This window comes from Rattus norvegicus, chromosome 9 (assembly GCF_021556685.1).
Source record: "Rattus norvegicus strain SHRSP/BbbUtx chromosome 9, alternate assembly SHRSP_T2T, whole genome shotgun sequence".
Taxonomy (NCBI): Eukaryota; Metazoa; Chordata; class Mammalia; order Rodentia; family Muridae; genus Rattus; species Rattus norvegicus.
Window position 1 is genome coordinate 103,229,174 of NC_141542.1, and position 23,680 is coordinate 103,252,853.

The following is a 23,680-nucleotide window of genomic DNA, read 5'->3' on the forward strand; positions in this document are numbered from 1 at the left end:
GTTCCTCATGCCCAACCATCAAGTTATTTTGCTATTGTTATGATAAAAATGTAAATATCTGATATGGGGGATATTTGTTATGTAGCCACCTCCATTAGGTCATGACCTACAGGTTGAGAACCACTGCTCTGGGGGATATAATGTCCTATTTTTACCTCTGAGGCCACCAGACATACATGTGATAAGCAGAAGCAGCCAAATCTCTTTTAGTTAAAGCTAGCCTGGTCTACACAGACAATCCCTGGGAGATGGGCGAGATTAAAAAATACACATATATTTCTGCAGTACTCATTTGTTCCCTGCATGATTCTGTGTGGTGCTTAGTGGTGGGACTTGAAGATATTTTGAGATACATGGCTTTTCTCACTGCGATAGGTTTTGGTGTATGTCCATTTGACATCCTTATGTTGTATATTTTTAGGTGATTTTTTTTTTTTTAAGAGCTAAAGATATCAACAGAGAAAGCAAAGCCTGTGTTCTAGTATCTTGTCTAGGATCGGTAGTAGACTTGTGAGTACTATCTAAGCCAGGATAGACTTATTACTGTATTGCAGTGTAGTAGTATTTTAAATAGTTGTGTTTTCTTCATCTTACTTCTTTTGGAGACAGGGTCTCATATCATCATGTAGATCAGGCTGGCCTTGGAACTATAGAGCCCCGCCCCCGCCCCCGCCCCACCCCCATCTTCCTGTCTCATCTGAGTGCTAGGATTTAAGACCTGTACCACTGTGTCCAGCTTCGTTCATTTGTTCATTCATTTTCCCTAAGATAGTGTTTCCCTGTGTAATGTTGGCTGTACTGGAACTTGCTCTTCAGACCAGGATGGCCTGGAACTCAGATCTGGCCCCTGCCCCTGTGTCCTGAGAGAGAGCTGGGATTGAAGTTTGCCACCATGCCTGGCTTGATTTTTATCTTCCTATACCTGCCTTGTCAACTGAACATGGTACTTTTCACTCCAGATCTGTTCAGTACTTATGGAAACTTAGTTAATCACCTTCTTCTCTTCCAAATTGGTAAGCCAGAGTTTCACACACACACACTTCACCCTGTCGTTTTCTTTAGGAGGAGGCTCTGCGACGCCAGCGGGAGCAAGAGATTGCGCTGAGGCGACAACGAGAAGAGGAGGAAAGACAGCAACAGGAAGAAGCTCTTAGAAGACTGGAGGAGCGGAGGAGAGAAGAGGAGGAAAGGCGGAAGCAGGAAGAACTGTTACGCAAGCAGGTGCCAACACTTTCTGTGCTCTGTTTCTTAAAGCTGGGGCAGGGGCAGCTCCTGATGCCTTCTCAAGGTGCTGACAATCACCAAGAGAACCTGATTGACACGACTGTCTGTATTCTGTATCTCTTCAAGTGAAACTTGTTTTCTGAGGGAAAAAGAAATACATATTTCTGATTTTCTCCCATCTCTATGGTAAAACCACACAAAAGCACACTACAGTATGGAATTTTAAAAATTTCTTCTAAATTTTCTTTTTGAGATGGTGCCTCTTATATCTCTGTGTGACCTGAACTCACTGTGTAGATTAGACTACCCCAGTCTCACAGAGATCTGCCCACCTCTGCTTTCCAAGTGGTGATGTTAAGGAAATGTACCATCATTAAAAGAGAAATCTGTAATAGCATAGGTTTCTGGGCTTTGTATTCTTTATATGATTTTTTATGATTTTTTTTTTGTAGCATGCTGTAAAATACTTAAGGTTTTTAATTTTTGGTAATGTTTAGGTTTCCCCACTAATTTAAAGTTTTAGCTTTCTTAGATGTAGAATCTGAAGACACATTTTGGTTCTTTTTTTCGGAGCTGGGGACCGAACCGAGGGCCTTGCGCTTCCTAGGCAAGCGCTCTAACCACTGAGCTAAATCCCCAACCCCGAAGACACATTGTTTTAAGTAAATGTTTTACATCTTTGTTCTTCTTAGGCTGCGGCTTGTCTATTTCCTTATCTTTTTTAAAATTTTAGAATTTTGCAGGTTTTTTTGGGAATTCATACCTGAGTATACTATATTTCTACATTATTATCACCCTTGCCTCTCCCCTCTCCAGCTTCTTCTTTGCCAACCCTTTTGCATTCATGACCTCTTGTTTTGTAGCTACTTATATGTGTGTGCCTACTGAGTCCACCCGCTGTTTAGACCTGACCACTTAGGATTGGGAAATCTATCAGGGGGCTTGCCTCTGCAGAAAGCTGAAACCTTCTCTCGGGAGCTATTGATTGCCTGTAGCTCTTTATATAGAAGAGAGAACTTTTCTCTGTAAAAGTTTTCTCTATTTATGCTGGTATGTTAATGTCTTTTTAAGGTTCATGTAGTCAGCCAAACTATTGAAAGTTAGTATAGCATCTGTGCCATGTCTCTAAGACATTATCTTGTAGCAGCTGCACTCATCCTTTGGCTCTTCTGATCTTACATGATGTTCCTTGAGCCTTAGGTGCAGGATTGGTATTGTAGATGTCCCTCTTGGAACTGGGCATATCACAGTCAGTAATTCTCTGGGTTTTGGACAGTTGTGAATCTCTGTAGTAGACTACTACTTCTGCAAAAAATTGCTTTGATAAGGAGTGAGAGCTGTATTTAATCTGTGTATAAGTATACATTTAGGAAAATGGTAGTTATGTTCTCCACCAGGGCCTGTGACCGTTCTAGCCACAGCTTTGCTAAGCTCCTAGTACCAGGCATGAGGTCTTTGCTGTTTAGCAGCCGTAGGTCCAATTGGGCATCTCTTGGTTACTGCCAAGATGTAAGTGCCATTATTGCATTATTGGAAATATCTCCCAGCTTCCATTGTTGTAATTTATAGGTTTTATAGCGGGGTAGGGCTATTGATTACTTTTCTCATCTGACAGCCTGCATTGGGCCTTTTGACACTATGAAAGCTTGGGGGGAGGCTGCTAGGTCAGTGCCAGCTTGATCTCTCCACTTCTGTGACCAGGGTGACCTATGTCTTTAGCAACAGGTTCTCATCTTTGAGCTCTCCGGGGCAACCAAGGATGATGGTAATGGCCTTGATTGCTTTTGGGGAGGCTCTTAGTCCCCTGACCAACAACTGGAAGGGAAGTGTGTCTTGCCTCACACTTGGCTTTGCGTTAAGATTGTCTGTGGCTCCTGGGCAGTAGGAACAGTTTCTCTGTGTTGGGTGACAGCAATCCGTGAAAGCAGCCGAACACTTCTCAGGTCTGTCAGCTGCTCCATTTTGGTCCCTATGCATCTTAGGTCAGCCACTGGTTTGTGTGGTTCCTTCCGTCATCTCTCCTTGTGGGTCTGCTTTCTAACTACTGCCACTCCTTTGTCCCAGACTCACCTTTGGCATCTCGTGTTACATAGACTCTATGAAACCAGATAGTACCTTCAGGAGAAAAGCTTCAAAATTGCAATTGCTACGTTTTTGGATATTTGTTTTGCAGTGCTAGGGACTAAATCTGGAGCCCTGTGTATACTAGGCAAGTTCTCTTCTGAGCGAAGTCTCCACCCACGGATGACTCTTGTTTCACACTGGTGTTGTTTGTTGTTGTCGTTAATTTAGTTACATTGGGTTTTCTGTTTGTTTTTTGATTCTTTTAAGTTTTGCTAAATGCTTATAAGTTACATATGGGACTTTGGTCCAGTCATGGTATTCTAACATTGGGGGAAACATTGCATTCTAATATTTAAGATAAATTTTATCGTTAGAATAGTTTTAGACTTTCAAGTAACTTGGGAAAATAGAATAAGAAAGCACCCATATGTATCCTGTATATAGTTTCTTCTGTTGTTAATAACTTACATTAGTTATGGTATATGGTAACAGTTATAAGGCCAATTATTATCAAAATTGTTTATTCAGATTGCTTAAGAGTTTTCTAAACATCCTTTTCTGCTACAGTGTTCTATTCTAACACATAACATTTAGCTGTCATGTTTCCCCTGCCCTTCTTGGCTCTGACAGTTTATCATACTTAAACTTTTTGAAATAAGTTTTTAATTGAAATACAATTATATCACCCCCCTTCCTCCCTTCCAGCCCCTCCTAGATACCCTCCTTTGAACCCCTTCCATGCTCTCCGTGTGTGGTGTGTGGTGTGTGTGTGTGTGTGTGTGTGTGTGTGTGTGTGTGTGTGTGTGTGTGTAATATAGCTTGCTGAGTCTGGTTTTGTTGTTTATATATATGGTTTCAGGTCTGGCCACTCTTCATTGGACAGCCAATCAGGGGCTCATCCCTAGAAGCAGCTAGTTCTCCTGCTCTCAGCAGTCATTAGTTGTCTGGAAGTCCTTGTCGAGGGTGGGGACTCCTTGACAGCCCCTTCCATGTTAGCATGCCCCCTGACTTGCCACGGTTTCTGTCTTGTTGATGTAGCCATTTCTAGGAGAGACTGTTTGACAGCAGACTCCCTGGTGTTCGGCCTCTTACGTCCAGTTCCCTCTTCTGTGGTATTCTCTAACCTATGGATGCAAGAGCTGTGATGCAGACGTATCGGTCAGACCTGGGCTTCCCTTGGTCTGTCGATCTCTGCATTGGTTGTGTCCATGTGTTTTAGGGTTTCTATTGCTGCACAAAACATCATGACCAAGAAACAAGTTGGGGAGAAAAGGGTTTATTCAGCTTACACTTCCACATTGCTGTTCCTCACCAAAGGAAATCAGGACTGGAACTCACACAGGTCAGGAAGCAGGAGCTGATGCAGAGGCCATGGAGGGATGTTACTTACTGGCTTGCTTCCCTTTCCTTGCTCAGCTTGCTTTCTTACAGAACCCAGGACCACCAGCCCAGGGATGGCACCACCCACAGTGGGCTGGGTCCTCCCCCCTTGATCACTAATTGAGAAAATGCCTTACAGCTGGATCTCATGGAGGCCTATCCTCAAGGGAGGCTCCTTTCTCTGTGATAACTTGTGTCAAGTTAAATGTAAAACCAGACAGTATACCAAGTATGGATTATTTTTGTTGTGTTGTGTTCTGTTTTTGTGATAGTCTCCATTTGCTGTAAAAAGAGACTTCTTTAATGGGGAATGGTAGCTATATTTATGGGTATTAGGATAAAATTTAAAATGTGTAGTAAGGAACTATTCTGATCTAGCCAATTGGCGATAGTAGATTCTTTTCTAAGGTCCATGACCTCGATAGCCCCCAGAATTGGACTGGGTTTCCATTACCAGGCATGGTTTCCCCGTTTAGTGATATTATATCCATTTAGACAGCCGTTAGTTGCCACTGCCATGAGTGCCGTTCATTGCCCCCTTTTGTATATCTTGCCAATACTGGTAATGGAATAAAGTACCTTTGAGTATTGGACCAGCTCAGTCCTGCTAAGTATGTGTGCTGCTACTGAACAACTGAGGTCTCCATCCCTCTCTTTGATATTTTGATGACGTTGGTAATTTTAAGAAATACATTTCAGCCTTATAGGCATTATCCCTTTACTGAATTCCCATGAACAGACTGGGGTTTTAGGTGTTGGGCAGAAAGATCAGACAGACAAAGGATTGTGTTGTTTTCTTCAGTGCCAGGGATTGAACCCAGGACCTTGAGAATGCTAAGCAAATCGTCAATCCCTGAGCTACAACCCCACATTCACAGGGGTGTTTTCATTCACTACATTTTATGGAGTGCCCATGTAATATATTAACATAGCTTATAACTGCCAACCTTAATCAGTTAGCTGAAACAGTGCTCATTCTAAACAAAAATTCTTTTAGAAGCCAAGATTGTATTTGAAAAACTGCTCTTGTGTGTTAGTCAGTGCTTGGTACTCGCTCATTTCCTGATGCAGTGTTACCTCCCCCTCCTCCCCCTCTTTTTTTTCAGGGTTGTAGGGTGAGCTTTTGAGGCAGGGTATGTGTTATTGTGTAGTCTGTATTGACCAGGAACTTGAAATATCTGACTCAGTCTCCCAAGTGCTGGGATTATAGGTTGGTGCCACCATAATCAAGTGTTATTAGAAGACTTTAGGAAGTAGTCTGGTCTTTAACAAGCTTACGGAATTTGTGAACAGAAGAGTAAATGCCAGACTTAGTATACTTTAAAGTACAAACACTGAAACCACCTCACATGTCAAAGAGTTCTGGCTGTAAGTCCACTGTACTCTTAACTCAGTGACATTGTCAGGGCTTAGGCCATTTGTACTTCTTTATTCCAGATCTTGGTGGACTGACTTCTAGTTTTGTGTTCTTTATCTCAGGTTGGACTTTTGCATGGGACCCTCTTGCACAACCTCTACCCCAAAAGGGAATGAGTTTTCTCTATATTGGTTTTTGTTGTTGTTCATTAAGGGTATGTTTAATAGAACTCTCCAAGCAGATGTCACCTTGGCCTAAATCTTTACTGTTCCTAGTTACATTTGGAACCTTTGAAACAAAGTATAGCATTTTAAGTCTCTGAAGTAGCAGATTTGCAAGAAAGATGGCTAAAAGGAATGGTTACTAGGTAGGCTAAAACCGGTTTTGTTTGTAGTGGACATGTCCTCCTGGAGGTGGGGGGGTTGGGCAGTGGCAACAATAGTCTAGACAGAGTGTCTTTGAAAGAAAAGGTAGAAAGGAAATCTACCTACCAGAGGCTCACAACTAATATCCACTCAGGAGAATGGGTTGTCTGGACAAAGAGCATTGTAGGTATAGCTAACCCTCTCTGCCAAGGGGAGGGTACATCAGCACTGAGGCAAGTGAACCAGGCCGGCATAGTGAGCTTGTTTTGAGCGAAGCAAACTGAAAGAAAATGAATGCAGGTGAGGGGAACTCAGTATAGGTTAAAGAATTAGTTAGGGAAAGATGTTTTGAAAAGATCCCAGGGCCTGTGGGTCATAAAGACTGAGAGAACAGTGGAATTTAATGGTTTTGAGGGTCACTGTCTCCAGGCACAGCTGAGATCTTAGTGGCTTCTCCCAAAGCACCCTGGAGAGCTTGCTCAAGCCATTGTACTGAGTTGATGTTTTCAGGAAACTTCGTTGCAGTATGTGGTGAGCTACTTTTGAGATCAGAACTTTGACCACAGACCTAAGTGACAGTTCTATAATCTGTTAAAGTCGTATCCTGGAGCACACAAGACCTTTCTGACCCATGTAAAACCTGCTTCTTCCTAGTGTCATACTAAACAGGATTTTGCTTCATCATTACTATATGCCATCATGATTGACACCTTTCAAAGCAATATGATTTCTTCCTCTACAGTTAATAAAACATTTTTTTTCCTCTTTGATTTTTCCTTCTGCAAAGGAAGAGGAGGCTGCCAAATGGGCCCGGGAAGAGGAAGAAGCCCAGCGCCGACTGGAAGAGAACCGGCTGCGCATGGAGGAGGAGGCAGCCAGACTTAGGCATGAAGAAGAGGAACGAAAACGGAAGGAACTGGAGCTGCAGAGACAGAAGGATCTGATGCGCCAGAGGCAGCAGCAGCAAGAAGCCCTCCGAAGACTGCAGCAGCAACAGCAGCAGCAGCAGCTTGCACAAATGAAGGTATAATTCTAGATCAAGAGACTAGGGTTAAATATTATGTTGGCTATTTGTTTTATCAACAAAATAGAATTTGATGTATACATGTTGTTAAATGTTTAAGTGAAAGCCATGCATCTATATGAGGATGGGACAAGCAGTGGTCTGGTACAAGCAAGTTCATCTGCTTGGTTCTTTTCAGTAGGGTTCTACGGCAGTTGAAGTCGTTCCTCTTTACCATTTCAGCACCACTGACAGAAAAATCAAGTTGAAAAGAACATTCAGCAACCTGGGAGAGCAGCAGGCACAGCAGCACCCTATTCTTCTAGTGGGAACCATGACATAGAGCTCAAAACAGTTGCCTTTGGGGACTTGTTAAAAATCGGGTAAAAGTCAGGCCAAGGATGTGGTAGCACAAATATTTAATCTCAGAACTCAGGTGACAGAGGCAGGCAGATCTCTTGAGTTAGAGGTGAGTATGGTTTACATAGCAAGTTCTTGGCCATCCAGGGCTACACAGTCTCTGCAAACTTAATGTTGAACCTTAAATGAGCTTTGGGCTCCCCTGTCTTCAAGGAACTCACAGGGTAGAGATGTGAGGAGGGACTTGGACTCCAGTGTAGAGAGCAGAGAAGAGGAGATGACATTAGTAAGGCAGTGGCTCTCAGATCTGTCCCCTGGGTCAAGACAAGGGAATTCTAGAACTCAGGGAGCTTGTGTTTAAATAAACTTTCATATTGGTAAAATACAAGAATCACCATCCATTCAGACTCCCTCCTGAGCTAAGGCAGCTTTGGAGCAGTCATTTGAGGAATAGAAAGAACTTTTAAGTTGAGTGATTTGTTTGGGGATGAGGTTTGTGAGAGAGGCACTAACAATGAGCAAGTCTTGAACATTAGAAACTCTAGTGGAAATCTTGAAAGCAAATTACTAGAGTTGGAGAGATGGCTCAGTGATAAAAGTTCTTGCTAGCTACTTTTTCAGAAGATCTAAGTTCTATTCCCATTGACCACATTGCAAAGCTCCCAGACATATGCCTATGGCATGAAGGGAACAACTTCCTGGAGCTGGTCTTCACTTTCCCATGTGTTTCTTGAGGGCTGGCTTGGTGGGAGCCATTTTGCTCCCAGAAGACCTTTTTTAAGAGGCTTTTATCGCAAGCTGTGGTAACTGAGGTAAGAGGGGGACAGAGCTCTGAATAGTTCTTACCATGTATACCTGTTTTCCTTTATCTCATAAAGATTTGAGACAATTTACAAATAAGCATTCTAAGTGAAGATAAGATAGCCCCACTCTCCTTTCGTCTCTTAGCTTCTTTTGACCTCCTTTCTTTACCTCATCAAAGAACTACTTTTGAGAAAACTGCCATATTGTTACCATGTTGGACCAGAGCGGCTAAGAGCTGAGCTTGTTGATCTGTTAAGGACATTCATATTGCTAACATTCATGCCCATCCTGGCACTGCCACTTTCCTCAGCTGTCTCTGCTATTTATAAACCCATTTTCCTGGGGTGCTTCTTAGTGTTTGTGTGTTTTGATCCATGCTAATATATATTAAAATCAGAAAATCAGGTTCGCATTGGGGCCTTTGTTGTTACTTTTTAAGAGTCATAAGATGTTTCTAAATTCAAGTTTACCATTTTATTGGCCAAAGAAGAACAAAGAATTCTCTTTTTCAGGACCACATGTTTATATTCTGTTTTGCTAATTTATGTAAAGGATAAAGTAGGGTTTTTGATGTTTAAAACAAGCTTCATTTTCCTGACTAGAGCTACATGGTATCCTGGTTGTGTTAGCAGCAACTCCTCTTCACGAGAGATGGGATGCGAACTGCCAACCCTTTCATTTGCTTTCTGCCACAGCTTTCTGTTCAGAGATCCTGGGTTTAACCCACTCATTAGATCCTTTGATCATGGCCTTTTATGGATTAAAAAAATTTAAGTAATTTAGTCACACTTTGTCATTCCTTTTGATTTTGACTGCGTTGCTAGATGTTGAGTATAACAGACTTCCACCCAGGTGGGAGGAACATGCAGGCATTAACACATATGTGTATATTTTAGTTATTTTAAAATAAACATATGTTGGGAGCAAAAGAAACAAGCCAACTTAGGATAATATGGAAAAGGAGTCTTGAAATGAATGTTGTAAAGTTGAGGCAAGCAGAGGCTCCGGGCATAGTGTTGTCACCCTCCCTTGTGTCCTGACTCTCACCTGCTTTTCCATGTGCTTGTTGCTTTTAGCTTCCCTCTTCGTCAACGTGGGGACAGCAGTCTAACACCACAACATGTCAGTCCCAGGCCACACTGTCATTGGCTGAGATCCAGAAGCTGGAAGAAGAACGAGAACGCCAGCTTCGAGAAGAGGTAAGCAGCAGAAGCAGCCTGGTCCCATATTGCAGGCAGCTTGGTGTACACTGTGGGTGGACAGCTCTTGGTGATTGCTCTCAGAATCTCTGTATGCCAGAGTTTGACCCAATCTTACTAAACCGTGTAGCATGGTTTAGGCCCTGTGGTATATATGAAAAACTTAGTAGGAATAATAGAAGACTGAATAACATAATTGTTTCCTGGAACTTTTTTTAAAGTTTTTTAGATTTATTATTTTATGTATGTAGTGCTTGAAGTGGTGGGCCTCCATGTGGGTCTGGGAATCCAATCCAGGTCCTTTGCAACAGCAAATGCTCTTAACCACTGAAAGTTCTAGACCGTTCTGGAACTTTCTAATGTAGCTTTTCAGCTTTTATTTACTTCATAAATAAAAGTAGATAGCCACACAGATAGCACTAATGAATTCAGTGGGTTTTTTTTTAAACAATAAATAAAAGGAAGAAGATATGAGATTGGGAGAGGAGTTGGAGTTAGAGTGGGAATCAGACATTTTCGAAATACATTATATGCATGTATAACATTGTCAAAGAATAAGAAAAATATTATTTAAAAAAGATACATAGGGTGTTGAGATCTGTGGGGATGTTTTGCTGCACCCTGAATTGCTCATGTTAAACTACTCTTGACAAAAGCAACTAAAGGGAAAGAGGGAAATGAAGACAGCAGGACTTGAAGCAGCTGGTCACATTGTGTCCACAGTGAAGAAATGAAGATGAGGCCATACTAAGAGACTCTGTTCCTTTAGTCCTTTGTACAGCCCAGGTCCCAGTCAGGGGCTATCTTCTCATCTGAGCCAGTATAATCAAGATAATTTCCCACACCCAGAGATTTATTTTCTCGATGGTTCTAAATCATGTCAAGTTGCCAGTTAATACTAACCATGGTAAATCCATTTCTGAATTTGTTTCAAAGGCGGGGTATATTTATCTCTGCTTCTAACTTTAATACTGTTGGAGAAGAAGGTTATAAAAGAACAAGATATTGGAGAGGAGGGTGGGAATAAGTTTTTAATAGCAAGAAGATAATGAACTCACAAGACCTGCTGTAGGGTAGTCTGGAAGTACAGCCAAGTACAATGATGGCCACAGAGATCATCAAGCAAACTATATGATCTAGAGGGTGAGATGTGTCAGAACAAGAATTGGTAGCAGGAAGGAGAGGCCAGGGGAGTTGTGGGTAGCACTGGGGGTGGGATGATAGATTGTTTATGCTTAAGTAGTGTGCCTGCAGAGTCCCTTAGACAAATGATAGGTGTAGCTATCTTGAAGAACATGCTTTATGTAGCCAACACAGTTTGTTGGAGAATGCAAGCTATCATGTTTGCATCTACATTGTGCTATTCACTGAACTAGGCAGCTGCAGATACAGGAGAGAGAGATTGTGTGTGTGTAGATAGATAGATAGGTACTCATGTCCGTGTGTGTGTGTGTGTGTGTGTGTGTGTGTGTGTGTGTGTAGATAGGTAGATAGATAGATAGATAGATAGATAGATAGATAGATAGATAGATAGATACTCATGTCCATCTGTGGTGTGTGTATAGATAGATAGATAGATAGATAGATAGATAGATAGATACTCATATCCATCTGTCGTGTGTGTGTGTGTGTGTGTGTGTGTAAAATAGTGGAAATCATCCAGTAGGTTAAAGCATTTCTCTGCCTTAAAATTGCCTATTCATCTTTAATGTAAAACAAAGGATTAAACTTTACTTTTGGAATAATTTTCTAGAAGGTTATCAGCAAATGGATGTCTCAGAGCAGAGTATTTCTGTTTTCAAGGCTAGCAATTGTTTTAATGGTTATAGCCTCTGCTCATTGGAAAGTTAATGTGAACAAGCATCAGAGTCCATCCAGGCTCCCCATGCTCAGTAGCCATTCTGTTGCTAAGCAACATTCCAGCCAGTGTTTTGTCCCAGCCCTGTTTCCCCAAAGTTAGCATCTCACTCTTTGTTCACTTGAGAATATCCTTGGAACCTTTTATTCTCCTGTATCCTACAGAGCATGAAATTCTTTTCTATGTTTATTTGTCATGTGGAGAAACCCAACATAAATGGTACTTGTTTTGCCTTCTCCGGAGCACCCTGCCTGTAGCTCTCTAACCTGTTCAGTTTGACTGTGCTCAGTGCTATGCAGCTCTTGGTGTTTTGGGGTTTGTTTGTTTTGTTTTTTTCCTGCAGTTCCAGTCAGTTGCATGATTGCCCTAGATAGATTTGGATTTGTACTTTTTCTGCCTGTCTTTGTATCATTATTGGTGGGCACACTTCCTCAGTTTTATCTTTTAGGTTTTCTGTTAAGCTTTTAGCTTGTACTTTTTTGTTTTAAACTTCTGAGTTACAGTATATAGCTTTTTATTATTTTAGTGAATGCACCATCAACTCTCTGGGGAAGTAGTTCTCTCCCTTCCTAATGCTGCAACCTGTTAATACATACATACATATTATATATATATATATATATATATATATATATATATATATATATATATATATAATAATTCCTCATGTTGTGGTGACTCCCAACCATAAAATTAGTTTATTGCAACTTCGTAACTCTTAAGTTTGCTACTCTTAGGAATAGTATCTGGTGTGCAGGATATCTTGATATGTCACCCCTGTGAAAAGGGTCATTTAACCCCTTCAAGGGTATCAAGACCCACAGATTGAGACCCCCTGCTCTAGGGATATTTTTGCTGATAGCTTTTTAAAAGCCAATTCAGAGGTACAGAGATGGCTCAGCAACTAAGAGTACTTGCTGCTCTTGCAGAGGACCCAAGTTTGATTCCTCACATGAAGGTTCACCACAATCTGTAACTTCAGTTCCGGGAGTCCAGTGCTCTTCCACCCTCTGCTGGTGCTGTAGGAACATGGTACACACATACCTGAAGGCAAAATACTCGTGCACAGTTTTTTAAAGGCAATTCCTATTTTCTATTGTTTGCTTTTACTGAATTTTATTTGTTTATTTTGGTCCCTTGCTTTTAGCTCAGAAGCATATGCTAAATGTTCAGTAGATCTGGGCTATTTGTCAAGGGTCTCAAACGTTTATCAAAGGTTCTGCTATACACGTCATGTTGATACTATTGGGTTTTCTCTGGGCTGTTTGTTGGGGGCACCTTGAACACTTGGTGGTACTTACTTGTGCCAGTCAGATTATTGTAGAATTGTGTGTTAATCTGGGGTCACTTTTCCAAATGGAAAATTTGTTTTCTGCTTCAGGAGAGAGGGTAGCAAGGAGAGAGACAGTTGCTCAGTGGGCAAAGGAGGCAGTTGAGGGTCTTACTGCTTCAGCCAGCCTGCCTGCCTGAGATACCATGTATGCACCTCCAGTTCTGAGCTTTCTGTCTAAGCAGACCCATTTGTCTGTCAGCTTCTTTCACTTATGCTTCAGTTTATTGCGTGTTAATGTAATTTCCAGCTTTATACCTTTCTATCTAGTTATTTGTGCATGTTCACATACAGGTGGAAGGATGAAAGACAGCATCAGGTGCTTTTTTTTGCTTTCTTTGGTTTTTATTTTGTTTTTGGAGCAGTGTCTCACTTACTAATAAGTAGGCCAGGCTGGTTAGCCTATGAAACTCCGGCATCTACCTGCCCGTCTCCACCTCTGCAGTGCTAAGTTAGTAAGCAGAGCATGCTTTCTCATAGGGACCTTATTCTGGTCCCCAAGCTTGCAGAGCAAGCACTTCACTTACTTAGCTATCTTCCCTAGCCCTACTCTAGGATTAAAAAATCTTACCTGTGTCTGTTGTCCTTTACTGGTTTACACTTCTAAAAAAGTCTGTGTAGCTGGGCATGTGTTACACACTGGTAGTGTTGGTGCTTGGGAAACTGGCAGGGAAAGTTTCAGTTCCAGACCTAGTTGGGCTCTGTGTAGTGAAATCCCATCTCAAGGCCACACACAAACAAATGTACAAAAAGTATATATGTACTTTCATTTTGATGGAACTTAGGGAAGTGAACATTTTATTTCTGCACTTAACCAAAAAACCTTCTGCATTCGTGAGAATTCCATATTTAGTCTTGGTTTTCCTCTCAGTACCACTTGACATTCTGTCTTAATTTAGTCAAAAGAATTAACCTCATTTGGCTTTTAAACAGCTATTGTGTATTAATACTCTATTGTGTCTGATGCTTATAACTAGTGTAAAAACAAGTCCTGAGGTGGCTGTGCTTTTCCAACAGCAAAGGCGTCAGCAGAGGGAATTGATGAAAGCTCTCCAGCAGCAGCAGCAGCAGCAGCAACAACAGAAACTCTCAGGTTGGGGGAATGTCAGCAAACCTGCAGGTACCACCAAGTCTCTACTAGAGATCCAGCAGGAAGAGGCCAGGCAGATGCAGAAGCAGCAGCAGCAGCAGCAACAGCAACAGCAACACCAGCAATCAAACAGAGCCCGGAACAGCACAGTGGGTTTCTTTTCCGGAGCACATGCTTGTCAACTGCTTCTTAGTTATCTTTTCAAACTATCTTTTTGATATTAACCAGAGTCTTTTTGTCTTTTTAACAGCATTCCAACCTGCACACCAGCATTGGGAATTCTGTATGGGGCTCTATAAACACAGGTCCTCCTAACCAGTGGGCGTCTGATCTAGTCAGTAGTATCTGGAGTAATGCAGACACCAAAAACTCCAACATGGGGTTTTGGGATGATGCAGTGAAAGAGGTGGGACCTAGAAATTCAACAAATAAAAATAAAAACAACGCCAGTCTCAGGTAGGGCTCATAATCAGTACACCCATGTACCTTGATGGGTGGGAGAAGAGGGAGGGTGGTAGAAGGGATGTTAGATACAGTTTCTACTTAACATTTCATCTATGCAAGCATGTAAACCATCATTTTGGTGACTGTTTTCTACCCAGTGAGACACACTTGATTGTTCCCTGGGCTTTTCCTACTGCTGAACACTTAATGCCTTGCCTACTACATGGTGACTGTCTGATAATAATAGTAAGAGAATACTTTTTGTTGTTAACAATGTTTTCTCTAGGTAACTTAGGTGGTGTTTTGTTTTGTTTTTGTTTTTCTAATTTGTATGTTTAAGCTATACTAGAATGAGCATTCCAAATACTTGTATAGTAGCCCTAAACTTACTGTATGGCAGATCAGCTGAATTTCATCTTCATCTGTCTGTCTTACCTCGGTAGCCAGTGCTGTTGAATGAGCATGGGTTGGTCTGTTACATTCATGAACTCAGATCCCAGCACTGATACTTAGTAGCTGTGTGACCTTGGGCAAGAGAGAACCTCTTTTGGGCCTCAGTTCCCTCATGGGTAAAATGAAGATAATAACTTTATGAGTGTAGTTGTAAGGAGTAAACAAACACACAACATAGTAAAGTGCCTGGCATATAGTAAGTACTTAATAAATGGTGGTGTGTCAGGTTAATTTTACTGAACTTCTTTGCCAGGCACTGTTAGGCTCCAGGCCTTTGCTCAAGTGTCTTCATTCCTTATTATAACCCAAAGAAGTATTGGCGCCATTTTGCATATGAGGAAACTGAGGCTTAGTAAATTAAACAGCCTACCTAAGGACATGGAGGAAGAGCTTCATTGTTTTTCTCAAAATAGAAGCCCTGTAGACTAGGATATTAGCTGAGGCTAGTTTTTAAGGAGGTGTCCAATCAAAATATTTGATTTTTTTTTCTTGTATAGAGCTAAGAACTGGCTTACTGGGCAGCTGTCCATGTTGCCTGTACAGTATTTATGGTATTGTAGCATCACGTAGTAACAGTTTCTGGGAATATAATATCGCCCTATTGTTTTGCTTTAGTAAATCTGTAGGTGTGTCTAACCGGCAGAATAAGAAAGTAGAAGAAGAAGAAAAGTTGCTGAAGCTCTTTCAGGGAGTAAATAAAGCCCAAGATGGATTTACCCAGTGGTGTGAACAGATGCTTCATGCCCTTAATACGGCAAATAACTTGGATGGTAAGAATTGGGGAGGGAATCCCAGCATGTGGATTCACAGAGCAGGACCTACAATGAGGTTGGCAGGTTGGAACAGTAAGCCAGGACATAGAGAATGAAATCTGTGGGGGTCAAGTCCTGTACCGTCCATTAAAAAACCTGACTCTTGTAGCATTACTTATGAAAAAAGTCCTATAAAACTATGCTCAAATAAATTATGAGCAGTTACCAAACAGTAAGCCAGCTGAGGCTGCCTTAGTGATGTTCAGGACAAAGGGGGTCACTGTCTCTCATTACCCAGTTCATGAGAAGTATTCGCAGCTGTGTTAACATGTGTAAGAGAAAGTTAAATGCCATAGTTGGGGAACAAAGCAATGGGACATCATTTCCTTCCTGCTTTGGGAGGTGATGGAAATTGTGAAAGAATAAGTAGACTTGCTTTTTATGGGCTGAGACTGTAGAAATAAAGGCAAATTTCAAGAAGAGCATGTTTGTAAACAAAGCTAGCTCCTCTGAGATGGAAGTGAACCCACTTCCGCCCCTAGGTAATCAACAGTGACTGTTGGTCATGCTGTAGAAGACTGTCTTAGCTGATAGACTGAGGTGATAGCTGACCTACAGCCAGCAATTTAACAGTGAACAGGGAAGAATTGACTGGCTCCTTTGCAGCATTGTAACATTAGCTAAGAGTCTAAAGCCTTCAGAAAAAACAGATTTGCATAGTAGTGATGCCTGCCATCCATTAAGCACCTACCATGTGCTGGGCACTAGCTGGGCTAACACAATGTTATCCCAGACACTCATTTCTTTTTTTTTTGCAGTAAATTGTGAAGATATCTTTACAAGGTAGGTGGTATTATCCCCATTTTATGAATTAGGAAACAGAGGCTCAGAATGGTTAAGTAACTCATCAAGGTCACACAGCCAGCAGACTTCAGAATCAAGTTTTAAACCCATGTCTGTCTAACTCTGGTGTTTGTGTTTTTTTCTGAAAGCACACAATTTCCATTCTCCACTTAAATGCTCTCTAAAAAACTTAATACCCCAATTAATTACAAGTTTCAGAAGATGTATACTGATCTATATACCGTAGCTGACGTCCATCATCGCACTTAATGAGGAAAGAAGGGAACAGTCCTCAGGTTGCTTTAGTTTTAGACAAATGCCTGTCAGTCATTGTATCATGGAGTTGAACCAATCTAGCGTTCAGTGAAGTGTGGTGCCTTTGTTGGATGGTGCTGTGTGGAATTCTCAGCACTGATGGGTCTCTTTCATCTGTACTAGACAGATAAGAGTCTCTCCCACAGCAGCCACAGAGCATTCACACTCCTGCCTGTGCTAGTGTGGTGACATAGTAACACGGAGGCTGTGTCTCTGTACGTGGGGTTTGTTTTAGTGTTTGGTCTCACGTCTCCTTCCCTCTTTTACTGCAGTGCCCACGTTTGTTTCTTTCTTGAAAGAAGTGGAGTCTCCTTATGAAGTCCATGACTATACCAGGGCCTATTTAGGAGATACTTCTGAGGCTAAGGAGTTTGCTAAGCAGTTCCTTGAGCGCCGTGCCAAACAGAAAGCCAACCAGCAGCGTCAGCAGCAGCAGCAGCAGCAGCAACAGCAGCAGCAGCAACAACAGCAGCAGCAACAACAACAGCAGCAGCAACAGCAGCAGGTATAAAGTAACAGTGTATACAGTACCTGTGAGTAGGAATGTCTGTAAATGTTGAGAAGACAGGGAAGTTTAAAAAATATATTGTAAATGCATCTAAAACTTTTCAAAATCTATATGACCTTCACAGTACATATCTGTGTAAATGTTCCAGATAGCAAATAGAGCCAAGGTACTTGAGTCTGTTTTCTTGATTCATATGTATGTTTTAGTTGAGCTGCAGATCCCAACATAACCCGTGTATTTCTGTCAATCCTGTCAGCAGTGTCACTGTATATGGCGTTTGACAGGTATTTCATGGTGCTGTTGAAGGGGATGTGAAGATACAGTTGATCTTTGTTCCTTGTTGTAGCTTTGTTCTAAACCAGTGGTTCTCAACATTCCTAATGCTGCAGCCCTTTAATGTGGTTCCTCATGTTGTGGCGACCTCTAGCCATACAGTTATTTTCATTACTACTTCATAACTAATTTTGCTACTGTTTTGAATCATGTAAATATCTGAAATGCAGGATATCTGATATGCAACCCCTGTGAAAGGGTTGTTTGACCCTCCCAAAAGGGGTCATGACCCCCTCAGGTTTAGAACCATTACCCTATAAAGTCTGAATGACTAGAAAATCAGAGTACCAGCATTGCCTCTGTGGATTACACAGGGTTAAGTTCTGCGGGTCTCATTAACACAGCGTCTTATCGGTACATAATGTGTCTCGGGATTTTGTTAGAGGCATTGCTGATTCCTTAATACTGATTCTCATCAGGCAGCTGTCATTCTCCCTTGTACAGCCTCCACTGCTCATCTTCTCCCTCAGATGGAGCATAGTCTTTCTGGGCTTAGAGGGCTCGATAGCACCTAAGCCTTAGAGGCCGTAACAGTGAAATCAGTCACAGAGGCACAGAGATGTGAAAACATTGTACCAGATGACTGACAGAAAGAAGCAAAAGGTTTACCGGGTGTGAACTGAAGTAGGAAGGTGGATGGATGCTCCTTTGTCCTGCTTCAGCTGAGACCGTGCGCCTTGGGTGTTAAAGATTGTTTTGCCGCTCTGAGCATGTGTGCTCATAATGACCATAAAAAATAAACTAACAATTCAGTGACATGTGGGATCTTTGAGGACTGGCATTGTATGTTTTCTGAAAGACAAATTGGTAAGGCTCATAAAGAAGATAAAAATATTCATATCCTTGAACCACATTATTCTGCTAGAGAGGATAACTACATTGTAGTTCCTTTCTGAAGATGTGGAAAAATACAGTATAGCACAAGGCATTTTAGATCTAACTGAGTGGAGCAGACTTAGGGCTGTATTAAGAGGCAGTGGCAAGTACCACTGCCAGAGCACAGTAGAACAGATGTCTCAGGACATTGCAGGAGCAGTAGTATGAAGTAGTTCAGGAGTGCCTGTGGGATGCTCTCCTGTAGGTGAGACAGCAAGAGAATCCTCTGTGCATGTGCCATAGAGTCCACAGTGCTTTCTCCACTCCTTCCTTGGCACTGGCCCCTGATCTTTAAACTGGAGTCTAAGAACAATAAGGATAAAGGATATAGGGCTGCTGCATAGTTAAGCAGTTAGCCAGTGTTGGGGCCGTATTCAGGTAACAAGTCCATTCTGGGATTGCACTATAAATACCATATCTGGTTTTAGCTTTTGATATACAGCAGTGTTTTCCTGTGAGTCAGGTGTGTGTTGCCATAGAGTTGAAACCTGCAGATAGCCAAGTGCTGTGAATTGCAGTTTTTTGTTGTTGGGTTTTTTGTTTGTTTGTTTTGTTTTTTGTTTTCCCACAACAGGTTACTCTGTATAGCCTTGGCTGTCCTGGAACTTGCTCTGTAGACCAGGCTTAGTCCTAACTTATAGAGATCTTGCCTGCTTCTGCCTCCTGAGTGCTAGGACTACAGGTGTGAGCCACTACTTACTGCCCGACTACATTGCATTTCTTAATAGATGACACAGACGCTGTCTCTGATGGAAAACCTAGGACATTCGTTCTGATAGAGCTAGAGTGAAAAAGTTTTAGGAAAGACTTTGTAGCGACATCAGACATGAAGTAGAGTATTGTAAATGAGGACTCAGTGGCCCTCTCTTAGTGCTGAGACTGGTTTGGGCTTTTTCCTTCTTTTTTTTTTTTTAATTTATTTTTAAAATAATTTAAAATTATTTTAAATTGTATGTTGTGGGTCAGTTATTATGTGCACACGAGTACCTGCACGATCAAACATGCCATACCCCTGGAGCTGCAGTTACCACCTGGCACAAAGGCAGACTCGGGTCCTCTACAAAAATAGTGTGCACCCTTAACCGCTGAGCCATCTCCTCAGCCAGGGCAAGCACTCTTGCCCTGTGAGGTGTCTCACCAGGACTTTGGTTAACAGACTCACACTTGACAAGGCAAAGGCAAACCTGCCATTCTCTCAAAGCCACCCGTATCCTCATGCACGGTATAACTGTAGTGCTGTTTTGTGTCTTGTTTCCCAGGACTCTGTCTGGGGGATGAACCATAGTACACTCCATTCGGTATTTCAGACCAATCAAAGCAACAACCAACAATCAAATTTTGAGGCTGTGCAAAGTGGCAAGAAGAAGAAAAAGCAGAAGATGGTTCGAGCAGATCCCAGTTTATTAGGTAAGAATAGGTCTGGAGTCTCAGGTGGGGTGGGAGGAAGGTTTTAGGTACTGACAGTAACCAAATACATCACTACAGTCTTTCATGAAAAGGTTTATTTTACTGTGTAGTTTTAAGAGTAGTAGACAATCTTTCCTGGGCATGTAAGTGTAGAAGATGTGCCCATGTGCTGGGATAAGCAAACTGACAGTGTTCTGGTCCCTCAAACTTTAAAGCATTGCTTAGCATTTCATACAGAGATAACCAAAAAAAAAAAAAAAAGGACGACAACAGAGCTAGTTCAGAAGCTAAAATGCTGATTTGTGCTGGAAGCGGATGTTCAGTGAAGCAGAGCTTGTTAACCCACGTTCTATAGGTACTGAGTGACTGCACTGCTAGGACACCGCGTTGTCTCAGCCAGTGAACTGGAGCTGCAGGCCTTCTCACTCCTCTGTGGTAGACACTTCCCTCCCTGTTGAGTACTGAGGGCTGTTGTCCTCACATACAGCAGCTTTCCTAAAAAAGCAGAAGCCTAAATTAGGGCTTTAAAGACGCCAGGGCGGTGGGAACAGTGTTTCATAAATAATGGATGAGAGTTGCTGGGTTTCTTAAATTGGCCCACAAGCCCACAAATAGTGCTGAAAGGCATTTTTGTTTGTTATTGGAATATTTCAGCTGTGTATTTATTTGAAAATTTGAACACTGAAGTACAAAATGAGAGTGTGAAAAACCCACCGAGTACCAGCAACTGCAGTGGAGTAGAGGGAGTTTGCTTTAGGCGTTCAGACAACAGCTGAAACAGTTGAGGACTCATTCAGGACAGAGGAACCATGAAGCCATCTTGGGAGTTGCTCGCTCTCAAGAGGCCTATCACTAAAATTCTTATCCACTTGTGGTTATGGATGTTATTGAAAAAGTCCCTTCATGCGTTAGTGTTCCAGTGTCTCATCACTTATGAGTCCATTCCCAGAGAGCCTTTCCTGCACAGGTCCACTTGCATCTTTCTTCTTGTCTTCCTCCTATGCCCAGTCTAGTGTAAATCTTAAGCCTAAGAGACTTAAATTCCAGCCAGCTGCTTGAGATTGAACCACTCGGCCGTCAGAGCAGTCACTCATAAACTTACTGTTTCTTTTAGGGTTTTCAGTCAATGCCTCGTCAGAGCGACTGAACATGGGTGAGATTGAGACTCTGGATGACTACTGAGTACCTGCCGCTGTGCCAGCCTTCCCTCTCCTGCCTAGTGACCATGGTTTCTCCTCATTGGACACAACATACGTTCACTATTTGCTCTGTCACCCTGCAACAAATCACAGAACCAATCATCTCAGGCTTTTTTTTTTTCCTAGCCCTTTGTGTCCAAGATTACTCTAAATCACTGTTGGTGAGCATCTCAGACTGTACCTAGGCGGACCAGACCTTTGTCTTGGGGGTGGCAGCTGGGATTGCTCCCCAGCAGGGCTAATGCTGGCAGCACACATTCACTGTGCGTTGGTTTCATCTACCGTCTCCTGGAAGTGTGTTGGAATCTGCCAATAGCAGATTACTTTCTCTTGTCGCTCTTCTTGTTCTGTTTTGTTCTTTCTCCCCATCCCTCTGGCCCACCCCATACAGGCAAAGGGCCTTAACTGGTGGAGTCGTGAAGAGAGTTAATGGTTAATAGACATGGGCCAGTAACAAACACCCCCGGACAGTAACTTCTCTATTGCCACAGACAGGCAGAATCTCTGTCTGGAGGTTGCATGGCCATCAGTAACATGGGGATTACATCAAAGGCTGTGAGGGGTATAGATTGGCTTGTTTGGTGTTGCTTTCCCTCACTGTTTTTTCTGAAGAAAGAATTCATGTGTTCTTCATTAGATAGTGACTTTCCAAGCAAGCTGTGGTCTTCCCTGACATACTCCAACCTTACTACTGGACAAAGGAAACCCTATGGCCTGGGACAGGGACTTAATTTTCCTTTCATATAAAAACTGATCCCCTCCTCCTCCCATAAATATTTTTACTTCAAAGGACTAGGACCAGTTTGTTTTGGGCCCTTATGTGAAAATTTGTCTCGTTTAAGAGGCATCTTTACCATATGTATGAATTTGTGTAATTTCAACTAAGATAGGGATAAAAACTTTTGCTTCTGATGAAAGCTGGGAATTTCACCTGTTCCTCAGAGCACCGTGTGCATGTTTTTCCGTGGCCCTGAAAAGGTCTTGTGGATCAATTCTGGGATGGCAAGTTGCTTGCCTTTTCTGAAAAGAGAATGTACAAAGCCTGACCATCTTTAAGACCTTCATCCGTGGACACCACTGTGCAGGAGGATGCAGTGGGGTGTGGGGATGGGCAGCACAGGAGCAGGAAGCCAGCTCCACACTTCCACAGCTAGTCCAAGTGTGCTCAAGCTCTGTAGAAGCAGGCTCTGCCTCTGCGCCACGCCTGGCGAACATCACCTGGGATAGTCTAACACCTTGGCGGCAGCTGTGGGTCGGCTGTGCCTGTGCAAGAGGCGCACGCGGTGGTGGGCAGCTCAGCCTCGGTGCCTGGGCAAGGCTGGGGTTGCTCTGAGAGCAGTTCAGTATTGGAAGATTATATTTGGTTTCTATTTTTATTGTTTTGGATCACCATTCTCCCTATCCCTTCTTACCTCTCCCTCCTAAACGTGTACAATAGCTATACAGAGACTGCTACAAACTTGTAAATAGTTTTTGGATCAAATAGCATAAGGAGATAGGGAACCATTAAAATGTGAGACTTCTCTCCTTTGCTTTGTAAATTCAAAAGGGGGGTGGGGAAGAGGGATAGTTAAATGTTTACAAAAATTTAAGCTCCCTCGGAACTTTTGCCAGTGTGGAGGAAAATAAAAAAAAAAAAAAACTTAAATAAAATGTGGCTGTGGTCTCTCTGGGTGTCTTGTACTCACCTCTCTTGAGGCTGAGCTTGGCATGAAACTCTCCCTCCTGATGTCATGGAGGGAGCAGCCATAAGTACCACAGGCTTTGGAGCCACAGGCAGCCTGTGCCACTCTGGGAGGAGCAGTGACTGTGTTTGGGAAGGGGGAGGTCCAGCTGAGTGTTGGAAAGCCTTGCTGTGCCGCAAAGCCTGCCTTTGAACCACAGACCCTCAGAATGTCCTTCCCCGAACCTGTGCAGCTCTTCTAAATCAAACTCTTTGTTCCAGCAAGATAAAAGTCAGTGTAGAAACAAGCTGGGATAGAGTGGACATGTTAGGAGAGCCGAGCCCTGTTAGGTAGCATGCCCTTTGATTAACCAGGAGCCTCATTTTTCTTTTTTCTCCCTTTTGGCTTCCCAGTTAGTGAACACCACTTTTCTGGGGACACTTTTCATCTCTTGATTATGCATTTTCATACTCCTTTAAATTGTTTCCTTCCTTATTAACTGGGGTTCTTTCGTAGGGGGTGGGTGAAGGAGTCCCTGAGATGCCAGGGATGGTACTCAGGGAAGATGTGTGTTAAGCTTACAGTCTGCCACTGGGTGGCACCCTAGTCCTTAGTTTTAAAGTCCTTGGTGTTTTAGAGGATTGGGTCAGAACCCTTTCATTATAACGAAATCTTAACTAATTTAAAGATGTTTATGTTTAGCATATAATCTACATCTTCCAGTATGCTCTGAAACACCTGTAGATTGTTTGAAATGCCTCAGTTCATGGAATTGTCATGTGAGAAAATGATGACGATTATGTCCAGCACTGCTGTGATTCCCCAGAGTATCCTAGGCGGGTTCAGCCTGGC

General features: G+C 42.4%; 1 protein-coding gene across 13 annotated transcripts in view; it reads left to right on the forward strand.

Annotated features, from left to right (window-relative positions):
* Gigyf2 (GRB10 interacting GYF protein 2) overlaps positions 1 to 22,830 on the forward strand; it is a 125,796-nt gene extending 102,966 nt beyond the window's left edge. For 12 of the 13 annotated variants that reach the window (XM_087564342.1, XM_087564346.1, XM_087564352.1 and 9 more), the window contains 9 exons: positions 1,063 to 1,221; positions 7,178 to 7,414; positions 9,634 to 9,756; positions 13,962 to 14,183; positions 14,285 to 14,490; positions 15,547 to 15,701; positions 17,114 to 17,346; positions 19,818 to 19,965; positions 21,080 to 22,817. In XM_087564342.1, the coding sequence (XP_087420468.1) occupies positions 1,063 to 1,221; positions 7,178 to 7,414; positions 9,634 to 9,756; positions 13,962 to 14,183; positions 14,285 to 14,490; positions 15,547 to 15,701; positions 17,114 to 17,346; positions 19,818 to 19,965; positions 21,080 to 21,147 (1,551 nt within the window). In that variant the 3' untranslated portion in view covers positions 21,148 to 22,817. 13 annotated transcript variants of the gene reach the window in all.
* The last annotated feature ends 850 nt before the right edge of the window (positions 22,831 to 23,680 follow it).